At 35.0% G+C, this 21,512-nt stretch overlaps 3 protein-coding genes and 1 non-coding gene across 4 annotated transcripts; 1 reads left to right on the forward strand and 3 right to left on the reverse strand.

Annotated features, from left to right (window-relative positions):
- Positions 1–171: 171 nt before the first annotated feature.
- Positions 172–243, reverse strand: Trnae-uuc. Its single transcript has one exon. It is a non-coding gene; the product is annotated as a tRNA-Glu (tRNA).
- Positions 244–1,172: 929 nt separating this feature from the next.
- LOC106712049 lies at positions 1,173–8,631 on the forward strand. The gene is made up of 5 exons (XM_045681990.1): positions 1,173–1,185; positions 1,375–1,436; positions 1,746–1,872; positions 8,036–8,180; positions 8,448–8,631. The coding sequence occupies exons 1-5, from the start codon at positions 1,173–1,175 to the stop codon at positions 8,629–8,631; spliced, it is 531 nt and encodes a 176-aa protein (XP_045537946.1).
- Positions 5,048–7,711, reverse strand: LOC106712054. The gene is made up of 2 exons (XM_014504498.2): positions 7,598–7,711; positions 5,048–7,098 (listed from the first exon to the last, which is right to left on the reverse strand). The coding sequence occupies exon 2, from the start codon at positions 7,093–7,095 to the stop codon at positions 5,107–5,109; it is 1,989 nt and encodes a 662-aa protein (XP_014359984.2). The 5' UTR covers positions 7,096–7,098; positions 7,598–7,711; the 3' UTR covers positions 5,048–5,106.
- A 1,466-nt stretch (positions 8,632–10,097) lies between the features above and the next one.
- LOC106712048 (L-asparaginase) lies at positions 10,098–20,265 on the reverse strand. Its single transcript, XM_045681780.1, has 11 exons — positions 19,859–20,265; positions 15,300–15,425; positions 14,848–14,960; positions 14,563–14,688; positions 13,788–13,912; positions 13,016–13,245; positions 12,457–12,611; positions 11,716–11,829; positions 11,585–11,641; positions 11,362–11,506; positions 10,098–10,210 (listed from the first exon to the last, which is right to left on the reverse strand). The coding sequence occupies exons 1-11, from the start codon at positions 20,115–20,117 to the stop codon at positions 10,188–10,190; spliced, it is 1,473 nt and encodes a 490-aa protein (XP_045537736.1). The 5' UTR covers positions 20,118–20,265; the 3' UTR covers positions 10,098–10,187.
- Between the last annotated feature and the right edge of the window lie 1,247 nt (positions 20,266–21,512).

Consider the following 21,512-nt stretch of genomic DNA (forward strand, 5'->3'; position numbering starts at 1 on the left):
GATTTTCCATTTATTATTCTAGAATAAACTCGAAAAACTCTAAAAATTTATTTAGAATCTACATACATAAAATCCCTCAACAAACACGTTACGTAAGCGCGACAAACATTAACCTCTTTGTCAGATAATAGATTTTGGTCACAATACTTGTTCCAAAGAAAAGAAAAAAGTTTCCCGTACCGGGAATCGAACCCGAGCCTCCTGGGTGAAAGCCAGGTATCCTAGCCACTAGACCATACGGGAGATGATCATTTATGCAAACATGATCGTAAGTTTTTAAGCTTTATATCAATTTCTGTTGATAAATGTCCATTTTATTAGTTTTACAGGCATAGGCATAAAGCGTTTTCGGCCCAGAAAAAAATCTTTTCAAATTTTCATTTTTTACTTTGCTTTACAACGCGTGACGAGTTCAGTTAGTAAATAATAAAAAAGTTAATAAACACACAGGTATTTTGTAGCCGCAGCACGAACAATCTAATGTGAAAATAAGTAAAACATTTCAGCCAGTGTGAAATTGTCTCAAATCACCTAAGCGTTCTAAAGTAAAAACTAAATAATCTTACAGAGCGGTCAGAGATGAATAAATAAATACACTCTTTATAGTGAAAAAGCGACGAGAATTATATTTTATGACTTAAGTCACTAACGTAACTTAGTTAATGCTAACGTAGGGTAGCCTTCGAGAGCTGGGAAGTATATAAACTGATGTAGATTTAGCAACGATTTTGAGATTAATAATTCCTAAACTTTTTTAAATGCAATTATAAACATTTTATAATCATAAGTATCGTCAAAATTGACTAAGTTAAAAGATAACTGAATTTCAAAAAATGAAACACAAATTTGAAAAAAAATAGAGACAAGATTAAGTTTTGCGTGTACAAAAATTCTAGGTAATAATATATATTGTAAAGATTATTTAACTTATGATATAATGGTTATTGATATATGAAAAAGTTAAATAGTGTATTTGTCATGTCTATTACTTTATTACTCTATAATCTAGCGCTTTCATGCAAAGATGTCGAATCTTTCTAGTCATTACATTATTAGCACACAATGTAAGAAAGCTAGTGACAACTTTAGTGCCTAAGTCACATGTGGCGACAAACGTATAAATGTTTTCGAGCTCTCAACATCTCTTTTTATTAGCTCATATTTTTTCAATAATGTCACCACAAAGTGTGTTACTTCTTTGTTTAATAACTTTAACCGCCTGTGATCAAAGTGAACATCAAAGATCACCGAAGATCATCTCTTTTAATTCTGTTTCGGATGGAATTGGCGTACGTGTTTGTTAAGTTTTTTTTAATTATAGATTTTACACAGTTTCGATAAAATTAATTTGTGTTTTTTTCCAGATAAATTTAGATTTCTCGATACCATTTTTAAAAATACCAATAAAAGAAAACTTTCATCCCGACGGTACTTTAGTAAGTACAAATATATTTTCTCTAACTTTATACTGGTGTTGCTAACTAGGAATTTATGCTAGTCTCAGCTTCTTAGTTTAATAATAATAATAAATAAATCTTTATTGTACATTTTACACATCTGTTTCATTATAACCTTGACTCCTTTACTAGGTTTCCCTGTATTAAAGGAGCCAATGACTTCCCTTAAATGTTGAAATGTATGTACAATTTTTGAATTAAATGAACAAGTTTATTACGTCCATTAGACGGAATCGCAAAAAATATTATGCCCCAATAGAATATCTATGAATAATATGTAATTTACAGGGTTTACCAAAAATAAACTTCGACCCGAAATCCCTAGCGTTTGGCGGTGCCTTAGTGATTGTGACCAGTCTGCTAGCGTCAGTGTTCAGCAAGGGCATTACTGTACAAAACCATAGATACAGTAGACGTAAGTATTAATAATAATGTAGCCAACGACTTCGTTCGCTTCAGATGAAAAAAAAAACATTAATTTTTTCGAGCGAGCGTATTGCACATTCGTAATATTTCTCTGTTCTTTTTTACATCCAGATCCGATCGGACATTCTGAATATAAAGATCCATAAATCCATTCAAATATTTGCATTTATAGTATTTATCATTTGGCTTTAATCAACTAACCTTTATACCGATTTACAACGAAAATAATTAAAAAAAAACTGGTTACGAATAGTGAAATTTTATTTAAAAAAAAAATTACAACACATTTAATTGTCATGTCATTCATAAAATGTTAAAAAAGCTAAGCTAGTGTAGCTTAATTTTTCCGAAAAATAAAATATTAAATATTTAAAATAATATTAATAATAAAATTCGACTACTTCGGAAAAGACGTTGATTTCATCTTAACCTTTTAAATGCCACGTCACCAAACAAGCTGACATTTTAATTAAAATTTTTGTATATAATATTTCTAGTCAAGAAACTTGTGATCTTCTTTAGTTCACGGCATACCCGGACATTCTGCATATTAATAAATATTTTAAACAAGGGATATCTTACTTTTAAATTTTAAATAAATTGTACATTTAAAACAATATCATATCCAATACCAATCAATATCAACAAGCAAAGTTGATTAACTTATGAACTATGTGGAAGAAATAAACTACGAAGTTTACTCTATTAAGGGAATAAGTCGTCTTAACTTGAATTTCAACGTTAGAGAAAAGGTGCACAAACATTTTCTATTAGTGTTTGAATTAAATCTAATGGTAACTATCTACAATATTAAAAAGAAAATAGACAGTACCACTTTATTTCATATCAACAAACTTAAAGAACAAAATAACTTAACTGGAACACGGTGTACAAATCTTTCTCGTTTTCTTTTGACCGCAAACCTTTTTCGGTTTTATTGAGGTAAATGATTTCTTGTTGACTTTCGCAACTTCTACAATGCCAGCGTCTTCTGGCAAATACTGGGTTTCAACGTGTATGAGATTCTGACGCCTACGTGGAGCTAAATCAAAGCAACCAAATGGCGGAGTATACTCTATATCCCAAGTTGCATTACTTGATAAAGAACTAAGAGATTCTTCTTTGCAAATGCAATCAGGTTCCTTAAAAGCAGGGCAACTCTCAATAACTTTGTCTATTGCACTCAAATCGTTACAATATACATCCATGTAAGCACATTTGCAGATATCTTCAGTCGCTTCGGCTAGTGCTTTTCGTATTTCAGCGTCTCTTTGCTTTTTCAGTTTAACCATCTTACGAGCTTCTACCTTAGCTTGTTCCTCCGGACTGCGTTTTTTTATAATCTTAAATACCATTGGATCGCAGTCAACGTAAGGATCTTCATTGGGGTTGATCTCAGTAAGATCTTTTAGCGGATTTACCTTGACAAAAGAAATAATTCATCTTATATATTTCATTAGTACCATGGTAGACGCCAGCAACAACAACAACGGTTGCACGAATGTGCCGGCTCGTCCGGTGCAATACCACGACCACATAGAAGGCAGAAGTGAACTGGAAGTAATTCCGTGTTTCGTCCGATGAGTGGTTCGTTCCGGAGGCTTAATTTTAGTCCTTTTTCCCTTCCCACTCTTTTCTAATAAGGAAAGGGAATTTGATGGTGGAGAGGATGCATAGGAAGGGGAAACATTCTCTTTCTGTTATCTCCTCCTATATCGATTAAAGGTTGGTGACGCGTCTACAATTGCGGATGTCTATGTGCGATGAGCCATTTCAGCAAATTCAGATGTCCGCTTGCTCGTTTGCCACCTTATATTATAAAAAGTATGTTTTGTGGCTTTTTAATCGTTGACTAATACCAATTAATTTCATCATTAGTGTAATATTGTGAAGCTATAAATGTTACTAAAGCTAATTCCTTTCAATAGATTTCATGTAACGCACATGACGTCATCTCGACGATTTTGTGAAAAAAAGTAAGAAAATACTTAAGAAACAATCTGATACTACCTGTATAGTAAAGACGTCTCCTTTTCTTTGCACTTTCAACGCGGGCTTGGGTTCAAGGGGCTCTTCAGGTTCCGAATCACCTCCCCCCATGTCAGCGCCAGGTCTCTGGCCTTTCTTCTTCTTCTTTTTACTTTTGTCCTTGTCTTGGCCACCTCGGGGACATTTGAAAGTCATCATTTTAGCGACACTTTTCCCAATACCACCCGGCGTCCAACCACGCCGAGGCTAGAAAATGATAGTGATTTCATTATTTATTTTATTTCATTATGTCTACAGATTAAAAAGTCTGAGAAAATGTAGCACTTCAACAGTTTTCTTTGCGTTTTTTTTTTTTTCATTACCTTCAGGCCAGGGATATCTGTTGCATTCCACAGCCAGCCCATCTCCGCAGGCACCGGAAGCCCCGGCTGGAACTGATTGCATGCCTTGTGGCCGATTAGGTTCCCTATGAAACGATGAACAAAACAATATGAGACATTGAACAATCTGTAATTTTTGTATACTGGAGTTTAGAATAAAGGTAAAAAAATATTCGTTACCTGGATATTCATCGCCGAAAGAATAATTATATTTAGATGCATTCTTCTTCTTCTTCTTCTTGTCGTTTTCCTCATCATCACCCATCTTATCAGATACTCTTAAAACAATTCCATTACATGAATCATACAGCACACAAAAGACACAGGAGTCAGGACAATTTCTTTCAGAGGTTTTACGATACGATAAATAAAAATACGATAAAATTAACTAAAGTTGAACATAGACTTTATCTATGAAACCCTGACAATGATCGGTCCCTTGACATTTAGTTTCAGACTTGACAATACAGTTCATTACATTTCTTGTAGTTTTCAATAACTTTACCAAATCATTGGTCTTTTGACGCATCTTACTACGATCAACTACGACACTTAAAGTATTTGTAGTTAATCATTTTTTTCTGACAACACTTCAAGGACTTATTTTTAGTAGAATAAAAAAATCTCAAAATGTGTTCATTTTTTATTATAAATTACAATATGAATGTTACTTATTACATAAGGAGGGGTAGTTGAAAATAATATAAATATTCCAAAGATTGTTATTTCAAAGATAAACGCGTTTTAAAAGTTTCTTCTTTAAATATGAATAGTATAGTTTTTGTAAAAATTTTGATCAAGATTTACAACCTATTTAGATTACAAAATAAAATGTCAATGAATTATATCCGAAGCTACTTCTTCTCATTGAACTTTTCTTGTATTGCCATCTTATGTGCGCCGCAGCAGCCTTTGCCCATCAGAGCCATTAAATGTTGCTCCTTGTCGCAACACCGTCTCTCAGTGTCGACGTCGAATTTGTTGACACATCTATAGTCGTGGTCTTTTTCATATTTCATATACTCTTGCAACGCTTTCTTGACCCTTTCGTACTCTTTCGAACAACAAACTTTGCCAGCGTCACTATAACTAGGTGGTAAAGCTGGCAAAGCCGCATTCTTATACATTTTAGCGAAACCATCTGGAACGCTACACGGTCTTCCCATGATAGGACAAGGTCCAAGACTTATTGGAGGCAAGCCATAAGGTAATGGTTCCGCTTCGTCTTCATCGTCCTCTCTTTGAGTTTCTTCTTCATGAATCTTTGTCACGGGACAAGTACTTTTGTGCTTGTATAAAGGACAAAAAGGTTTATGATTCTTTCTCGATGCAATATCAGTCATTTTGCTCATACACTCGCAATCGAATGTTCTGCACAATGGAGTCGGTTTTGGGGGATTACAACTACAGTCTTTCTCATCACGAACTACTACACAATTGTAAACGTTAATATAACACTTGGAGTCATCGGTCTCAAGATTCTTCTCTTGGCCCTCCATTGACATGTCCTGATTTACCAAATACTTTATATCTTCAGAATCACAAAATGTCGGCTCTTGAGAGCAGGAACATCCACTCTTGTTGGTCGAATCAGATTTTAAATAAGGATTCATAAGTGAGTTCTGTATAAAATCATTTCTTAACTGAGCGCCGCTATTAAGGCCTTGAAATTTGATAGTGCTAAATAAATAATTGACTTGTGTTTTACTGCCTTTCGGTGTGGCACCTGTGCCCATTAACTTTTTCTTTTTATCCTCGCATGTTTCTCCTTCTTCGGTGACTCCCTTGCAACCCTCGCATTCAACTTTGACAGTCGCTTCCTTCTTTAATGGACAACTTTCCCTGTGCCAACGATCATCTTTACAATCACACTTCCCGCATATTTTTTTCGTTACATTGTCACCTTTGTTACTAACAACGCCGACTTTATTTTTGTAGCTATCCAAGTTTCTAATATAAGTTTTGACTTTATGTGCTAAGGGACAGTTCGGGTTACCACAGGGACCGCGTATATCTCCCATTCTGATCTTATCTATCGGATATGGTCTCTTATCTTTTTCTCCGTGCTTACAAGTACTTTCGGGACCTGACTTGTCCATGCCACAAGTTGAGGCTTCTGTACAAATTTCTATTTTCGTTACAGCGTTCTTTATAACATCTGGGTCTTCCAGTGTTGTTGTCTCATACAGACTACCTACCATACAGAAGTTAGGATCGTCGCCTTCTATTCGTTTACACTCGAACATACTCGGAGCTTTATTTGTTCTAAATACAAACGAATCTGGATCTCTCATCGGCTGTTGGAATTCTGTTATTATACTATTACCCAAGGCACTAAGTCTTAGAATAAATGAGATTTCTCCTACTTGTTTGCAATGACATTCGGCCAGCAAACGCGCATTTTCTTTAATCGTTAATGGTTCATGAACCTTGCAAATATCAGCAGTTTCTTTTAACATGTGGAAAAATTCCGTTTGCCAATACATAGTACCGACGCCAACAAATATATTTATTTCAGTATCGTCATCGTTCCATACTTCAATTTCCAGCGGAAACTTACTGAGAATTACAAGTAACGTATCTGGGTATGATGGAAATAGATAAGATTTACCGACTCTAATCGTTCTCGTCCATTTCTTCCGACCACTCTCATCAACGTCGATGACATCATCGTCTTTGCCTTCATTTACCGCCAGTTGTCCTTCTTTTATAATAAATTCAGTATTAGGTCCAAATTTGATTTTAATAATCAGTTTTTTATTGTTTGTGCTCTTTTCATCATCATCGGATACAAAAACTGTGACTTTGTCAATGAACATCTCAAGCATGTACAGTTGCTCCATGACCTGTCGAGTTCAATTGTTTTGTATCAGATTGTACCTCTTCAAAAACTTTGATTTGTATCTTGATATCTAATACTTTGATTCAACTGAACTGATCTGTTTTTTGCTTCATAATTCATAATGTTTTCAATAATTACGATTGCGGATATCGACTTCAAATTGAAATTTGATAAATTAAATTATGAAACAAAGATTTCTAAGAAGTAAAATTGCTCCCCTTCAAACGTGTCAACAATACACAAACACTTCATATATTGTCCAAAAAAAACGCATAATAAAATTTGGTTAAACGTGTCAATTTGTTATTGTCATCGTCAATGAAATGGTGTCTATTGTTACGGTCAACCGTCTTAACCAATTGTCACAATTTTGACCCCATTTTTTTAATTCTCTACCGTTTTCATTGACTCTATTAATTACGAAACCACAAAGAAACATACTAGTTTATTACTGGTCGACATTTTGATATGTTCTAAATTTATATATTTTAATAGATACTTACTAATTTATATATTACTTATTGCCAGTTGAATCGGATATTATCACTGAAATTTTATTTTGTAATCTTTAAATCGACTTTACGCCATGACTTTAATGTAACTGACAATTTTGTAACAATTTTGTTATTTGAATATGGAACGTCATCGCCCACTCGATGATCGTTTCTTTTTTTTTATATTCCGTGAAGTTTTTATATTATTTTTTAATCAGAAATTAATGAGTATAATTATTCTTCCTTGTATTTAAACTAATATAAACGTGGAACAATAGATAGATTGCTCTAAACTCAGTCAAATAGAAAGAAAGATTAGAAAGTACCTGGCAGATGAGAATATTGTTGCCATATAAAAAAATCAAGACTCGTACACACAAAGGGTATAGACCAGAAAAATCCGTTTCTAGAACTACCCGTCTATACTATACTGTTATTTCTTTTCAGAGGATGAATATTATATTCCGGATGGGCTTACGGATATTGCAAATATAATATTATCTAACGGTCAAAGATGTCCTGCTCGACTTGCCTGTTGGGCCGGTCGGACTGCCAACATTAGAAATCTAAATGCTTGGAAGAAAATTACGAGGTAAAGTATCTTAAAGTAATAAACTTTCGTACTTGTCATTTTTTTAAAATAAATATACAGTAAACTGCAATTTGATAATCGTGTATGATATATTATAATTATTTATGTTTAGAGATTCTTAAACATTTTTTCTCTCCCTTTTAAAATTGTACTAATATTGGTGAACGTACTTTATCGTTGTTCTTCAATGTGACCTTAATTCTTGCCACCTTAACTCATTTTTCGTGAAGACCATTAAATTAATTTTCTGAATTAATTATATTACAGAAACAAGCTACTATCGTCCATGTTCAACACCACAGATGTTGAATATGCATACAGAGTTGGCAGGAATGGAGGAGACTGCGGCACATTCAGACCTTGTCCATTAAATGATTATCAGTTTACACAAATAATAGACAATATATCTTCTTATAAAAACACTTTTATACCATCGAATGCTGACAAATAATAAAAATATCTACTGGATTAATGATTTTACAGTTTATCCTCTTTGTCACATGAAATATAACAGTCCGGAAATTATGATGTCTCGGTTTTGAACAAACAGTTGAAGGAGCGGACGACTCCTTGTCAATCAGTTTTTTTTATATCTTACTAATATTATAAATCCGAAAGTTTAGATAGATGGATGGAGGGATGGATGGATGGATGTTTGTTTGAAGGTATCTTCAGATCGACTTAACGAATCTCGATGAAATTTGACTTAATTGTAGATCATAGACTGGAAGAACACATAGGCTATTTATTAGGTTTTTTTAATTCCGCGCGGACGGAGTCGCTGACGACAGCTAGTATGTAATAAATTGGCAAATGAGGCAAGGCCACGTAAATTCGCCGAAAATACGAAGCAATTGCCCATAGACATCTGCAACTGTAGATATATTACCTTTTACCGACGTAGGAGGAGATGCACAGAAATGGGACATATCCTCTTTCTGTGCATCCCTTCCACCACCAAATGCACTTCCCATTCCCATAGTTTCCTTGTAAAAATAGGGGAAAGTGGATTAAAATTAGGGCTTTGGCATTGAAACTGATTAGACGAAATGCAGAATAGCAACTTTGCTATTACAAAATTAAACAAATATTATTATTGCGGCACTTTTAATATCCACTAATCCAATACTAAGAGATATCGATAACGATAAAATACTCAACAATTCAATAAAAATATAAAATGTAAAATAGCAAAATAAAAACAACTGTTCCACACAAAAAAATATTACATATTCTTATGATAAAAAAACATTAAATTATACAAATTCACTCAAACATAAACACTATAATAAAGTTTATTCTGTATGTAACACGGAGAGTATTGCCCTATTGCTCAAAGTACGTTTTAATTTTTCGTGTCCCAGTTTCTCAGCATAGGCCAATGCGGTGTAGCCCAAGACATCAGTTATATCTGTTCTCACGTTGTTCCTGATCAAATATTGTACCACACCTTCTTGATTACAAAGTACCGCCTAAAGTAAAAACAAATAAAATATAATATTTCGACTATATTAGTAAAATCTATATATATAAAAGAAAGTCGTGTTAGTTACACTATTTATAACTCAAGAACGGCTGAATCGATTTGACTGAAAATTGGTGGGCAGGTAGCTTAGAACCAGGAAACGGACATAGAATAATTTTTACCCCGTTTTCTATTTTATATTCCGCGCGGACGGAGTCGCGGGTAAAAGCTAGTTGTTTATAAAAGCGTAAAGGGTTGTCATATTATGGCAACATCAAGTAACGATTGTCAGTGTTTAAATGTCATTCACCATTCACTCCATTCATTAATTTCACTCACCTGATGCAAAGGCGTCTGCTTCAATTCATCGCAACCGCCGAGATTAGCTCCCGCCATTCTCAGCGACTCTAACATTCGAATGTTGCCACTCCTCGCCGCCAGCGACAGCAGCGCCATCACCACATTCGAGTCAGCAGTCGTCAGGTGCGCGCCGCACTGCAGCAGGACTCTTATTACTGACTCCTCGTCGTGCTTCACCGCAGTCAGGAGTGGGGACTCGCCGCACCTGGTGATTAAACACGTTGCAGGAAAAATGAACCTATTATTTAACTTGCGTCCAACATGTAAACTGTATATAGTGTGTTTTTAAATTTAAAAATTCTGATATAAAGATTTAATTAAAATCTATTTATATAGTAGAGAACACTCTGTTTGTTGTATGAAAGCTCTGACATAATTAATACCGTTTTACTTTTTGAAATAAAAAGAAGTTAAATAATAATTTCATAAGCCTTGTTACAGAATTTAAAAAAAACATATAAATTTTGTTTCAAAATCTGTACAAAAAAAAAGTACAGCAATATCCCTTACATAGTTTTCAAATGAACGCTTGCTCCATTCTTTAAAAGATATTCAATAATTTCAATGTTCCCTTTGATGACTGCCTGATGTAAGGCCGTCTTACCATCCGAATCTTGCACGTTAACATCAGCACCCATATCTAGAAAATTATACTATTATTGTGCCGGAAACCTAATTTTAGTTCTTTTTCCCTTCCCACTCCTTTTCTTATAAGGAATAAATGTGAAGGGGAGGTGGATATGATGGTGGAGGAGATGCATAGGAAGGTTAGATATTCTCTTTTTGTGCATCTCCTCCATAGTCGATTAAGGGTGCGAATGTCTAAGAGCAGCGGTCGCTTCGCCATTTCAGCGAATTCATGTGGCCGCTTGCTCGTTTGCCACCTTGTAATATAAAAAAAATCTTTAATCAGTCCCTAAGGGAAGGTATGTAGATTTCTAATACAATAAGGGCGACCTAGAAAATAGCTGTAAATCTAACTAATATTATAAACTAGCTTTTACCCGCGACTCCGTCCGCGCGGAATAAAAAATAGAAAACGGGGTAAAAATTATCCTATGTCCGTTTCCTGGTTCTAAGCTACCTGCCCACCAATTTTCAGTCAAATCGATTCAGCCGTTCTTGAGTTATAAATAGTGTAACTAACACGACTTTCTTTTATATATAGATGCCGAAAGTTTAGATGGATGGATGGATGTTAGAAGATATCTTCAGAACGGATATTGATGAAATTTGACAAAGTAGAACATAGTCTGAAAGAACACATAGGTTACTTTTTTAATTACCACGCAGACAGAGTCACGGGATAGCTAGTTAATGTACAAAATCCGATTTTTAAACACCAGCTTAACTCACCTATCATCTTTTTAACACCTCGGAAGTCGTTATTATCTATAGCATAGAAGAGAAGAGCACTAAACACCTTCTCTGTTACTTCTACTAATTTCTTTGGACATGTCATGTTGAGGCTGCTAGCAATTGCATCTATCAGGGTATGGTCCTTTGACAGGAGAAAGAACATACATCATTATTTTATTTATTTCAAATAATTTTTTGCTAATAAAAAAAATCTGAATACCTCAATAGCTATCGTAGATGTGTTAGTTAACTCTCCTCTTATATTCCGAGAAATAAGCTGCAAAATATAATATTATATCAATAAATATGCAAAAATAAACCTTATTAGAATGCAATACAGTGCAATATCACCTCTGTCTTCTTTTGTAGGGTGAGTTCCGTTTTCGACAGAATATAGGACAGTTTCGTTAGTGCCGCTTCTGGTGTCATATCGTAACCCGAAACGACCCCACATTCTGATATCAACTGTAATAACATAAACATAGAGTCATAATTTGAATGCAGAATTATAAAAATTTGGAAACTGGATTGAACTGGTTTCATCCAGAATACAATAGCGTTAAAATGTACTAATCATTCAACTGGCATATCATGAGCGCTGCCAATTTATAATTTACCCAGGTAAATTGTAGACCAGAACAATTCATTGATTTTTGCGTTGTTATCGGTGCTCAACGAAATTTTACCAAATCTACTATTTACTTAGGCAAATTACAAACGGGCAACATTCTCGATTAGTCGGTAACATAAAACATTTTTTTACATTATAAGATGGCAAACGTGCAAGCGGTCACGTGAATCCGTCTTAAAAACGAAGCAACCGCTACCCATAAACATCCGCAATTACAGATGCGTTGTCTACCTTGTTTCGACAGAGGAGGAAATAGAAAGAGGATATATCCTCCGTCAAATCAACTTAACGACTAAAATTAGACCTCCTACACTACACATTAGACTGCACGTGGAATTGCTTCCACCTGACGCCTGTCTTCTGTATGGTCGTGGTATTCCACCAGTTAACCCGCCCCATTCTTGCATCCAACAAATATTGTTGTCGCGGGATCTACCACTTTTAAAAAATGATTTGCTCACTCTTCCTGTCTCATAGAGAGACGAGACAGCACCAGTGTTGCACTGCGTGATATTAACAACGATCACGCCTCGAGCCACCGCCTCTTTAATCTCTTTTAGTACGTCCTCTCTGTTAGAAGGAATATTACCAGCGCCGTAGCTCTCCAATACTACACCTAGGATAATAAAAAGGAAGGTAAATCACGAAGAAAATAAGACCTTATTTTTGTACGTTAAGAGTTTCGTTTGCAATGCACTTGTGTTGCGCATATTGTCATATCTTACAATATCTTTGAAAAAAACAGAGACAATATGTGTCACGACAAACAAATAGACAAATCAATAAACAAGAATAAGAAACAAAAAGTCAAAATAGAGCAATAGATATAGTAGACTAATTTTAAATGTCTATAAGTTCGTTATTTGTACTGGCTACATGCAAAAATAATACCGCAAATTAATTTACTAAGTAGGAAAAACGAGAAGACCAAATATACCTATTGCCGTAGAATCTAGAATAGTTAAATATTAGTTACAATGTACTTTTATTGGTTTAAACATGAATTCCATACTTACGTACCCTCAATAGGAGGCTGACAAAATGCCCTTATCACTGACGCACTAATGCTCGGGAATATCCGCAATAATCCCACATTCTTGGACATCTTAGCGTGCAGCTGGAACTTGTCAATGACATTCGGCTTGAAGATCAACTTTTTGTTGACGACGAAATTAATACCCACTTCCACCAGCGGTGGGCAATTCGGGGAGTCGAAAGCGTAGAAATTATTTACAGATATCTTACGCGTTCTAGAAATAAAACGTTTATCTCACCGTACGATCGTGATTTCCGTCAGCTTGTAGTTTTCCCAGGCAATGATCTTCGGTGGTATGGAAACTTTGGGAATGAATTCATCTGATACGCTAATTGCCGAATCTTTACACGTTGCCTAGACAGATTACGTACAAGAGGCATTTACGATCAATATGTGACATTTAGAATAAGATAAATTTTAGATCTATAAAAGCCTAGTCCACCAGATAGCTCCTGCATTAACTGTAATAGCTTAGCTATAAACAAATTTAAACATACTAGCGGTCGCCCTCGACTTCGTTAGTGCGAAATTAAAGTAGCCTATTATATCCCTGCATACATTAGCTACCTCCTCGTCAAAGTCCTGAGAAATTCAACTCAGCGGTTTCGGAGATCACCACACAAACAGATAGACAACATTTTTAAAAACTGCATTTTCCTTAAAGCGACGCATTTTCGCAAAATATTTTTATATATTTCTTTTTTCAATATAACATACAGACACTCCATTTTTATTTATTGTATAGATTGTGCATACCTATTTCCCCTAAATAACTTGCTGCCGAAGAATATGGTAACCTCTGGTATGTTCAAGGTTCCTGCAATCATGAGAGATGACACAAAGTTGTCGGTGCCATCACTACGCGGCTCGAATATTGGGATCTACAAAAATATCAAATGCATTATTATTTGTATTATTGTATACTAGCAGACGCCCGCGACTTCACTAGCTTTCAGGATTTAAAAAAGTAGCCTATAACAAGCCCGCGTGCATCAGCTACCTTCCCGTCAAAATCGGTCCAACCATTCCGGAGATTACCCGGAACAAACACGGCCTTGCGGACTAACATTGAGACAGACAATCAGACAAACAGACAAAAAAAATTAAAATTGTTTTTTCGTTATCAGCAACTCAAATACATCGCGAGTATGTTACATACAGACGCTCCAATTTTATTAATGTATAGACAAGTCCCATAGATTGTTGGATGTCCTCTTAAAAGCATTAATAACTTCAACAAAACGATAGAAAGGAACAATAACAAGATGATATAAGATTGAAGACCCTATTCTTATAATTACAATTGAGGAAAGCCTCTGTCCGGCAGAGGATTGATAACAGACTGATATAATAGTTACCAAAGATTTAAGGTATAAGGTAGTCTTTCAACGATAGTTAAATCACTTTCATTTGCTGTGCAGGTCTAATATAAAAAAATAAAACCAGAATATTAAGAATCCTCAAAATCCGTAGAACCAAATGTTTGCTACAGTAACTTCTCATAAAATATAATAAAAGAAAACAAACTTACCTGAGAGCCAGTGAGTACAACGCATTTCCCAATATTTTCAAACATGAAGGACAGAGCGGAGGCCGTATACGACAAAGTGTCCGTACCCTGTAGTACCACGAACCCGTCGTACATTGAGTAGTTTTTCTACAAAAAACGTACTTATTATTTCCATACTACGTGTAGCATAAAGTTAATTTATAAATGAACGAATGCTGGGCGTTTGAACTCGTATTTTGAGAAAAAGTCCTTTGTGCTTTTCTAATTCTGTTTTTGTTTAATACGTAGGTAAAGAAAACCATTTACCATAATATCTTGAGCGATTCGTATCCATTCCGCTTCAGTCATATTAGAAGAATCCAATAATTCCTCATACTCCATTATTTTATACATCACTTTTAAGCAAGAATCCTTGGCGTCTGTAAAATTTATGGGACATAAGCCGGATGGTCCAATATTCCAAATTTGAATCTCATCATGCAAACCATGGATCGATCCATGTGTTAAAAACCTTATCGTAGTTATACCTAAGGCTGTCACCTTTTCGGTTTTGACCCGAATCGTTTGTATTAATGTCAGATGGTTAAGTGTAGAACAAATTGCTATCTTTTTGTCGCCTTCTGCTATAAAGATCAAGAGTGAACGTCGTTTATTTTTCGTAGTTTGCTAAGTTTTTTTGACAGAGGGGCGCTAGTGTGCTGTCATAATTTGACTTATTCCCTCCGGTCAATAAATTATTATCTTTTATTTGTACTAACCTGGTAACACCAAAAAGCTAGTGTCATAATTATTCTCCGATAGCCTTTGCTTCCATGACGCATTATCGTGCAGTTGCGGATACGTCCGTATCAGATTTTCGAAAGCACCTTTTTGCGGTACCAATACTGAAACAAAACAATAAAGTAACATCAAATAATGATATTAACTGTAACTTTTCATTTACCTTTTTCATTTGTTTTCTTTTGTTACGGATGTCTCAACAGTGGAATCTCACAGATAAGCTCTATAATACTATATGTCTAACATAATTGTACATAATATTAGGTCCTTACATATGAAATTGGCGTTTTTCGTACTGGCCACTTTAATCACGAATCTCTCCTCTTTGGTAAGGAATTCCAAATTCAAATTTGTACAGCTATAGACTCATGTATTTGTGGTTCGATGACCGTCATTCATTTGTTTTTTTTCTTCTGTTTTTTTTTCTGTTTGCGTCACTCATTTTACAAAATGGAAAACTTAAAATATCGCATTATTTACGAGTACGAGTTCCGCCGTGGCACTAGTGCTGCGGAAACGACTCGAAGGGTGAATGATGTGTATGGCGGTCGTGTTGCAAAAGAAAACACAGTTCGTTTTTGGTTCCAACGTTTTCGTTCTGGAAATTTCGATCTGCAGAACAAGCCCCGTGGACGGCCTGAGACTCAAGTTGATAATGAAGAGTTGAAGGCTATTGTGGAAGCGGATCCATCGCAAACCACGTCCGAGTTAGCTGCAGGCTGCGATGTTAGTGATAAAACTGTTTTAATTCACTTGAAGCAAATTGGGAAGATTAAAAAGCTTGAAAGGTGGGTACCTCACGAATTGACTGAAGCAAACCGGCAAACGCGCGTCGACTGTTGCGTTACATTACTAATCCGGCACAATAATGAAGGTATTTTAAACCGAATCATTACCTGTGATGAAAAATGGGTTCTTTACAATAATCGGAAGCGCTCAGCGCAATGGTTGGATCCTGGCCAGCCAGCCAAATCCTGCCCCAAGCGAAAATTAACCCCAAAAAAGTTACTTGTAAGCGTTTGGTGGACTAGTGCCGGTATTGTTTATTACAGTCTTCTCAAATCTGGCCAGACTATTACGGCTGATGTCTATTGTCAGCAATTGCAAACCATGATGGAAAAGCTAGCGGCTAAACAACCTAGGCTGGTCAATCGCTCCACGCCACTGCTGCTTCACGACAACGCTAGACCACACACTGCGCAACAGACGGCTACTAAATTAGAAGAGCTTCAATTGGAAAGTCTAAGACATCCTCCGTACTCCCCGGACCTTGCTCCAACAGATTACCATTTTTTTCGAAATTTGGATAACTTCTTGCAAGGGAAAAAATTCAACTCCGATGGGGCAGTCCAAATCGCCTTCAAAGATTTTATTGATTCCCGTCCGACTGGTTTTTTTAGTAAAGGGATCAATGAACTACCTATGAGATGGCAAAAGTGCATAGAAAATAATGGTTCATACTTTGATTAATTAAATATATTATATTAAAAAATATTCGACTTTTTGTTCCTCCCATACAAAACGCCAATTTCATATGTAAGGACCTAATATTATGTGTAATGTGACATCATATTCTTTATCATACTGTAAATCAGTGTTTCTCAAAGTGGGTAAAGTAAGTAAGGCTTTAAGTAGCAAAAAAATGGGAGGCGTTGAAATTAATTAAAGTAATGAAATTGTGGTTTTTAAGTTTAAGAGTGAATAAAAAATGGGGGGCACTGAAAAACAATTGATTTTTGTACATCCTAAATCGGCCCCGGGTATGGGACTGACTGCGGATATACAGAACGACTCGCATAAGAGGTGCACCGGCAATAATTAACGGTGCACCCCCAGTGCGGAGCACGGGGAAATAAAACCACCTAATGCTGGTAAACGGAAGAGCTTTATTTGATGTGTATTTCGCCTTATATATATTCTTAGATGCCTGACCAAGCATGAGCATTTACACGATCTTCATAGTTGTGTGTGTGTGTTACGTGCGCCCCAATCTTTTAGACTTCCTGCTACATATCAGGTATGCTCTACATATTTTTATCGTTGCTGTGGAATCTTCCGTTACTATGGGCAGGCTCTGCTCTAGCCATGGTCGTTGATACGAACAATTTTCAAAGGGGACGGTAAAAGAAATAAGTTTGATAATCACTGGTGTAAATCGACTTTAAATGTTTTGAACTAGGTAGAGCGTAGAGATAAAAGAGCGACCCCACCCGACGAACAAAGGGTAGCTGGAAGTTGTTTTTTTTTCGTTCAATTTTTTAATAAAATACTGTCAAAATAGGTATTGCAGGCATCTTAGTAAGTTACACCCTTGGTATATAGTTATTAAAATTAAGTTCATTTTCAGCACATTTATAAGCATTTGTATAAAACACACGTTGACAAATTTTGGTAACGGATTTTTTTCACGTTTTTGGCGTTCAAGTTTGAGTCATACGAACGGGTGACAGAGTGAAGGAATGAATGAATACTTATCTCGAATATCAGAGCTATTTTCTTATTTATAATCTACGCTCCATCGAGCGTTGAAAGTATAATGTTATCAAAAATGCATATTCGTGTTGCATTCGCACGTGTAGATTTTATTATGATTTGCTATAAAACTGCGCATTTCTATTGATACTTTCCACAGATGATTTATATAATTAGTACATATAAATTAGTATCAGCTTATTAAGATAATAAATAACTGAACTTTCACTTTGTCTTCTTTGAATTTAATTGGTCTTTATCTACTCGTATTCATAGTACTGATGTTATTAAAGTTTTAACTTATACTAGTGAAAATTTTAAATACTTAATTATTTTCAAAATTTATTGTTGCTGTTTTGTTTTTTTTTTATATAATCTAAATTTTCTACTTGCATAAACAGCATTCCGTCATCAGCTGAAGTTGTACTTATCCCCTAGTTTATTTATTGTAAAATATATTGCAAAGTTTTTGATCTTTACTATTTGATTGCCAGTATGTTATATAAAAATAAATTTCAATTTATTAAATGTGTGTTCGGAAATCAGCGTTTGTTCCAGATAATCTCAGAAACGGCTGGACCGATTTTGACGAGACGTTTACTGGTAGATAGCTTATGCGTGCGGAAGTAAGTTAGGCTATTTTTCTTTTAATTTTTAAGCGCTGACGATGTCGCGGGCAACCGCTAGTCTTAAATAACTTTATCAAAACTGCAATTCACATAATCCTGTAGACTGTAGACTATTGTTTTAAGGTCTAATTAGTACTGACGTTCGTGATCGAGTTTATATACAGAGTAAACAACCAACAGAGGCGTTGTCTTATACAAACAGACGTCATATATGTATATCAGATAGGTCAGTCACGATAATCTATTACTGGATTATCGTAGCACGAGGTAATTACTCTGTACACAACTGTACGCTGTGCAATTTCATTAAAATTGCACCAGATTAAAGCAATTTGTTACGTTATTGCGTGCGGTTTTGAAATTTTAGAAAGCTAAATTAATACCTAAGTTTATTAAATAAATAATCATGTAGCAACTACCTACTAGATTGTATTTTTTTTATAAAAATAGGGACAAAAGAACATGAGACCCTTAATAAAATAAGGTCATGAACGCCCATTGACGTCTGAACACCAGAGGTACCGCAGATGCGTTGCTGCCGTTTAAGGAAGATGAGGAATAGCCGAAGTCGTAGTAATTTAGAAATACCACCGAGGACAGACCATTCCATAATGTTGCTGTGCGAAGCAGAAAGTTACGCAAAAACAGCGTTTTCATTCATCCATAAATCTATGCAAACTTCCATACAAAAATCCTTTCCCCGATTTTTTCAAAGAACGATAGAGATAACGTCTCTCTTGACTTTTTAAAAAGATTGTATAAGTATTTAAGTTTAAGTATTTAGTTAAAGTGGAAGATGTGAGTGAGGTGTATCACAGAACCAATTGTAATTTTTATCTCTGCCTACCTCCGTAACCCAGAGGAACCCATTCAAATTTTTCTTTATGGCTCTCCCTTTTAAATATAAACCAGTGGCGGTTCGGGATTTCGTAATGCTGCGGGGTTGTAACATGTTATGTTTATGAAAGAATACGAAAAAAAAAACATCATGATTATCATGAAAGATAATAAGTGATGCAAGACGGAACATTCGTTCCGTAATACCCCATATTGATACACTGAACTTGTTTTTATACACGTGTTTGCGACGAGAACCTTGTTTTAAAGATTGAATTAAAATATTAGTTAAAAGGTTTCTTGATTTATCTATTGAGGCGATGTTTATGAAAATTGAATAAGTGTGGTTTTTTTGTTTAATTTATTATTATTTTTATAGAAAACTTTTTATACTTTATGATTTAATTAATATTAAGTCTTATATGCTCATTGTCACTTGGCAAAGAAATAGATCTTTTCTTAATAAAAAATAAAATAGAAAGAAACTTTATTATTATTACTTGTGTAAAATAACAAGAGATCTAACTAGCTTCAATTCTGTGAATTCTTGAATAGTACGGTTGCCTGTTAAACAGTAATAAATATCAAAATATACTCACCACCTTTAGCATTTTTCACCATACCAATCGTTCCTCCTGTATAAATAACCAGCACCCTTCTCTCCATCAAGTTCAAACTTTGTACTGAACTCATATTACTAAGTTCCACAAAACTTCGAGATTTCTTAAATTTCCCGCTTACTTTCACATCGCTTACATACTTCGTGGAGTCATGTTCATATTTGGTGCCGTTGTTCAAAATAAATTGACCTAATGAACTGTCAAAGTTGGTGCATTCCGAAGTACCGTTTGCTTCCATTTCTATGTTGATATAAACGTCAAAATAATGTCAAAAATTGATGTAAAAATGTCTCTGGTGACGTGAAAAAAGTTGAAATATTTGCTTTATTTTTTTTTAATCTGTCGGAGCGAGACGCAAGCGCGGGCGCGACATTGAACCGGTGACTGAAGCGATACGTGAGTGAGACTGAACTCTCGCACAGGGAAGCCCGACTATAGATCTATGTAGTACGTAGACCGGTCGGAGAAAAATTATCCAAAAAAAAATATTTAAAAAAATCCGGAATAAAGAACATAAATATATAAGCATTCAAAGTTTTGTTTAGAATGTAATATAGTTCTAATACATAATCGTATACATTTCATAGTAATAAACCTAACCTAATATTCTCATATGCCTTCACTTCAATTACTAGCTTGATACATCTCACATTGTTGATTTCGTGCACAAAATTTGGAGGTTTTCAAATATGTAGTAAAACAGCGGATCCGAATCCACGACTGTACTAATAGTAACTTTATGCCATTGTCACTAATTATAAACTGGACAAGGAAGGACGTAAAATTATTTCTGAATAACGGACTATTAATTTCGGACAATTCTATACTATTTATTATCTACATTTCCAAATAATTATAGAACAACACTTCCTGGAGTACATATCTCAAAGATGTTAAAAGTTAAATAGAAAGCGTATGATGTAACATGTGGACATCTTTAATATATTATTACTATCTGATAAAAGTATTGCTTCCTTACAATAATAATGCATTTCATTTCAATATCAATTTAATACAGAAAAATATCGATACTGTAGCGACTGCTTCACATAAATTCCTAGACATTGACATTAAAAAAAAAAAACAAAGTTCCCAACCGTCCTTACCACAGAGTACTTTGTATACAACTTATTGTTGATCGTCAACCTTTACAGTGTAATTACTCCTTGAATTCATGGCTCAAAACCTGCTACTGCCACTGCATTATAGTTTAGTTTTTTTTTTCACCTTCTATAGGTCGATACCCAGGGCGGACTATCAATTAACCCTTGTTTCGCTTCTGGTTCTTCACGAGAGATGACAAGGTGGTGAAATGTCACACACACCTAGGGCTCTATTCTGTGTTTACGTCAACCCAAACATGGCTGATGAGTCAATCAGAAACTTTTATGCTAGACAAAACTAAGTCACTACTGGAAAAAAACACGTTTATTTATTTGGAAAGTGAAGAAAGAAAGAAAAAATCATTTATTGTCACATATCTTACTAATATTATAAATGCGAATGTTTGGATGAACGGATGTTTGTTTGAAGATATCTCCATAACGGCTAAACGGATCTTGATGAAATTTGGCACTGATGTAGAACATAGTCTGGAAGAACACATAGACTACTTATTACGTTTTGTTTTAAA

The sequence above is a fragment of the Papilio machaon genome, chromosome 17, assembly GCF_912999745.1.
Source record: "Papilio machaon chromosome 17, ilPapMach1.1, whole genome shotgun sequence".
NCBI lineage: Eukaryota > Metazoa > Arthropoda > Insecta > Lepidoptera > Papilionidae > Papilio > Papilio machaon.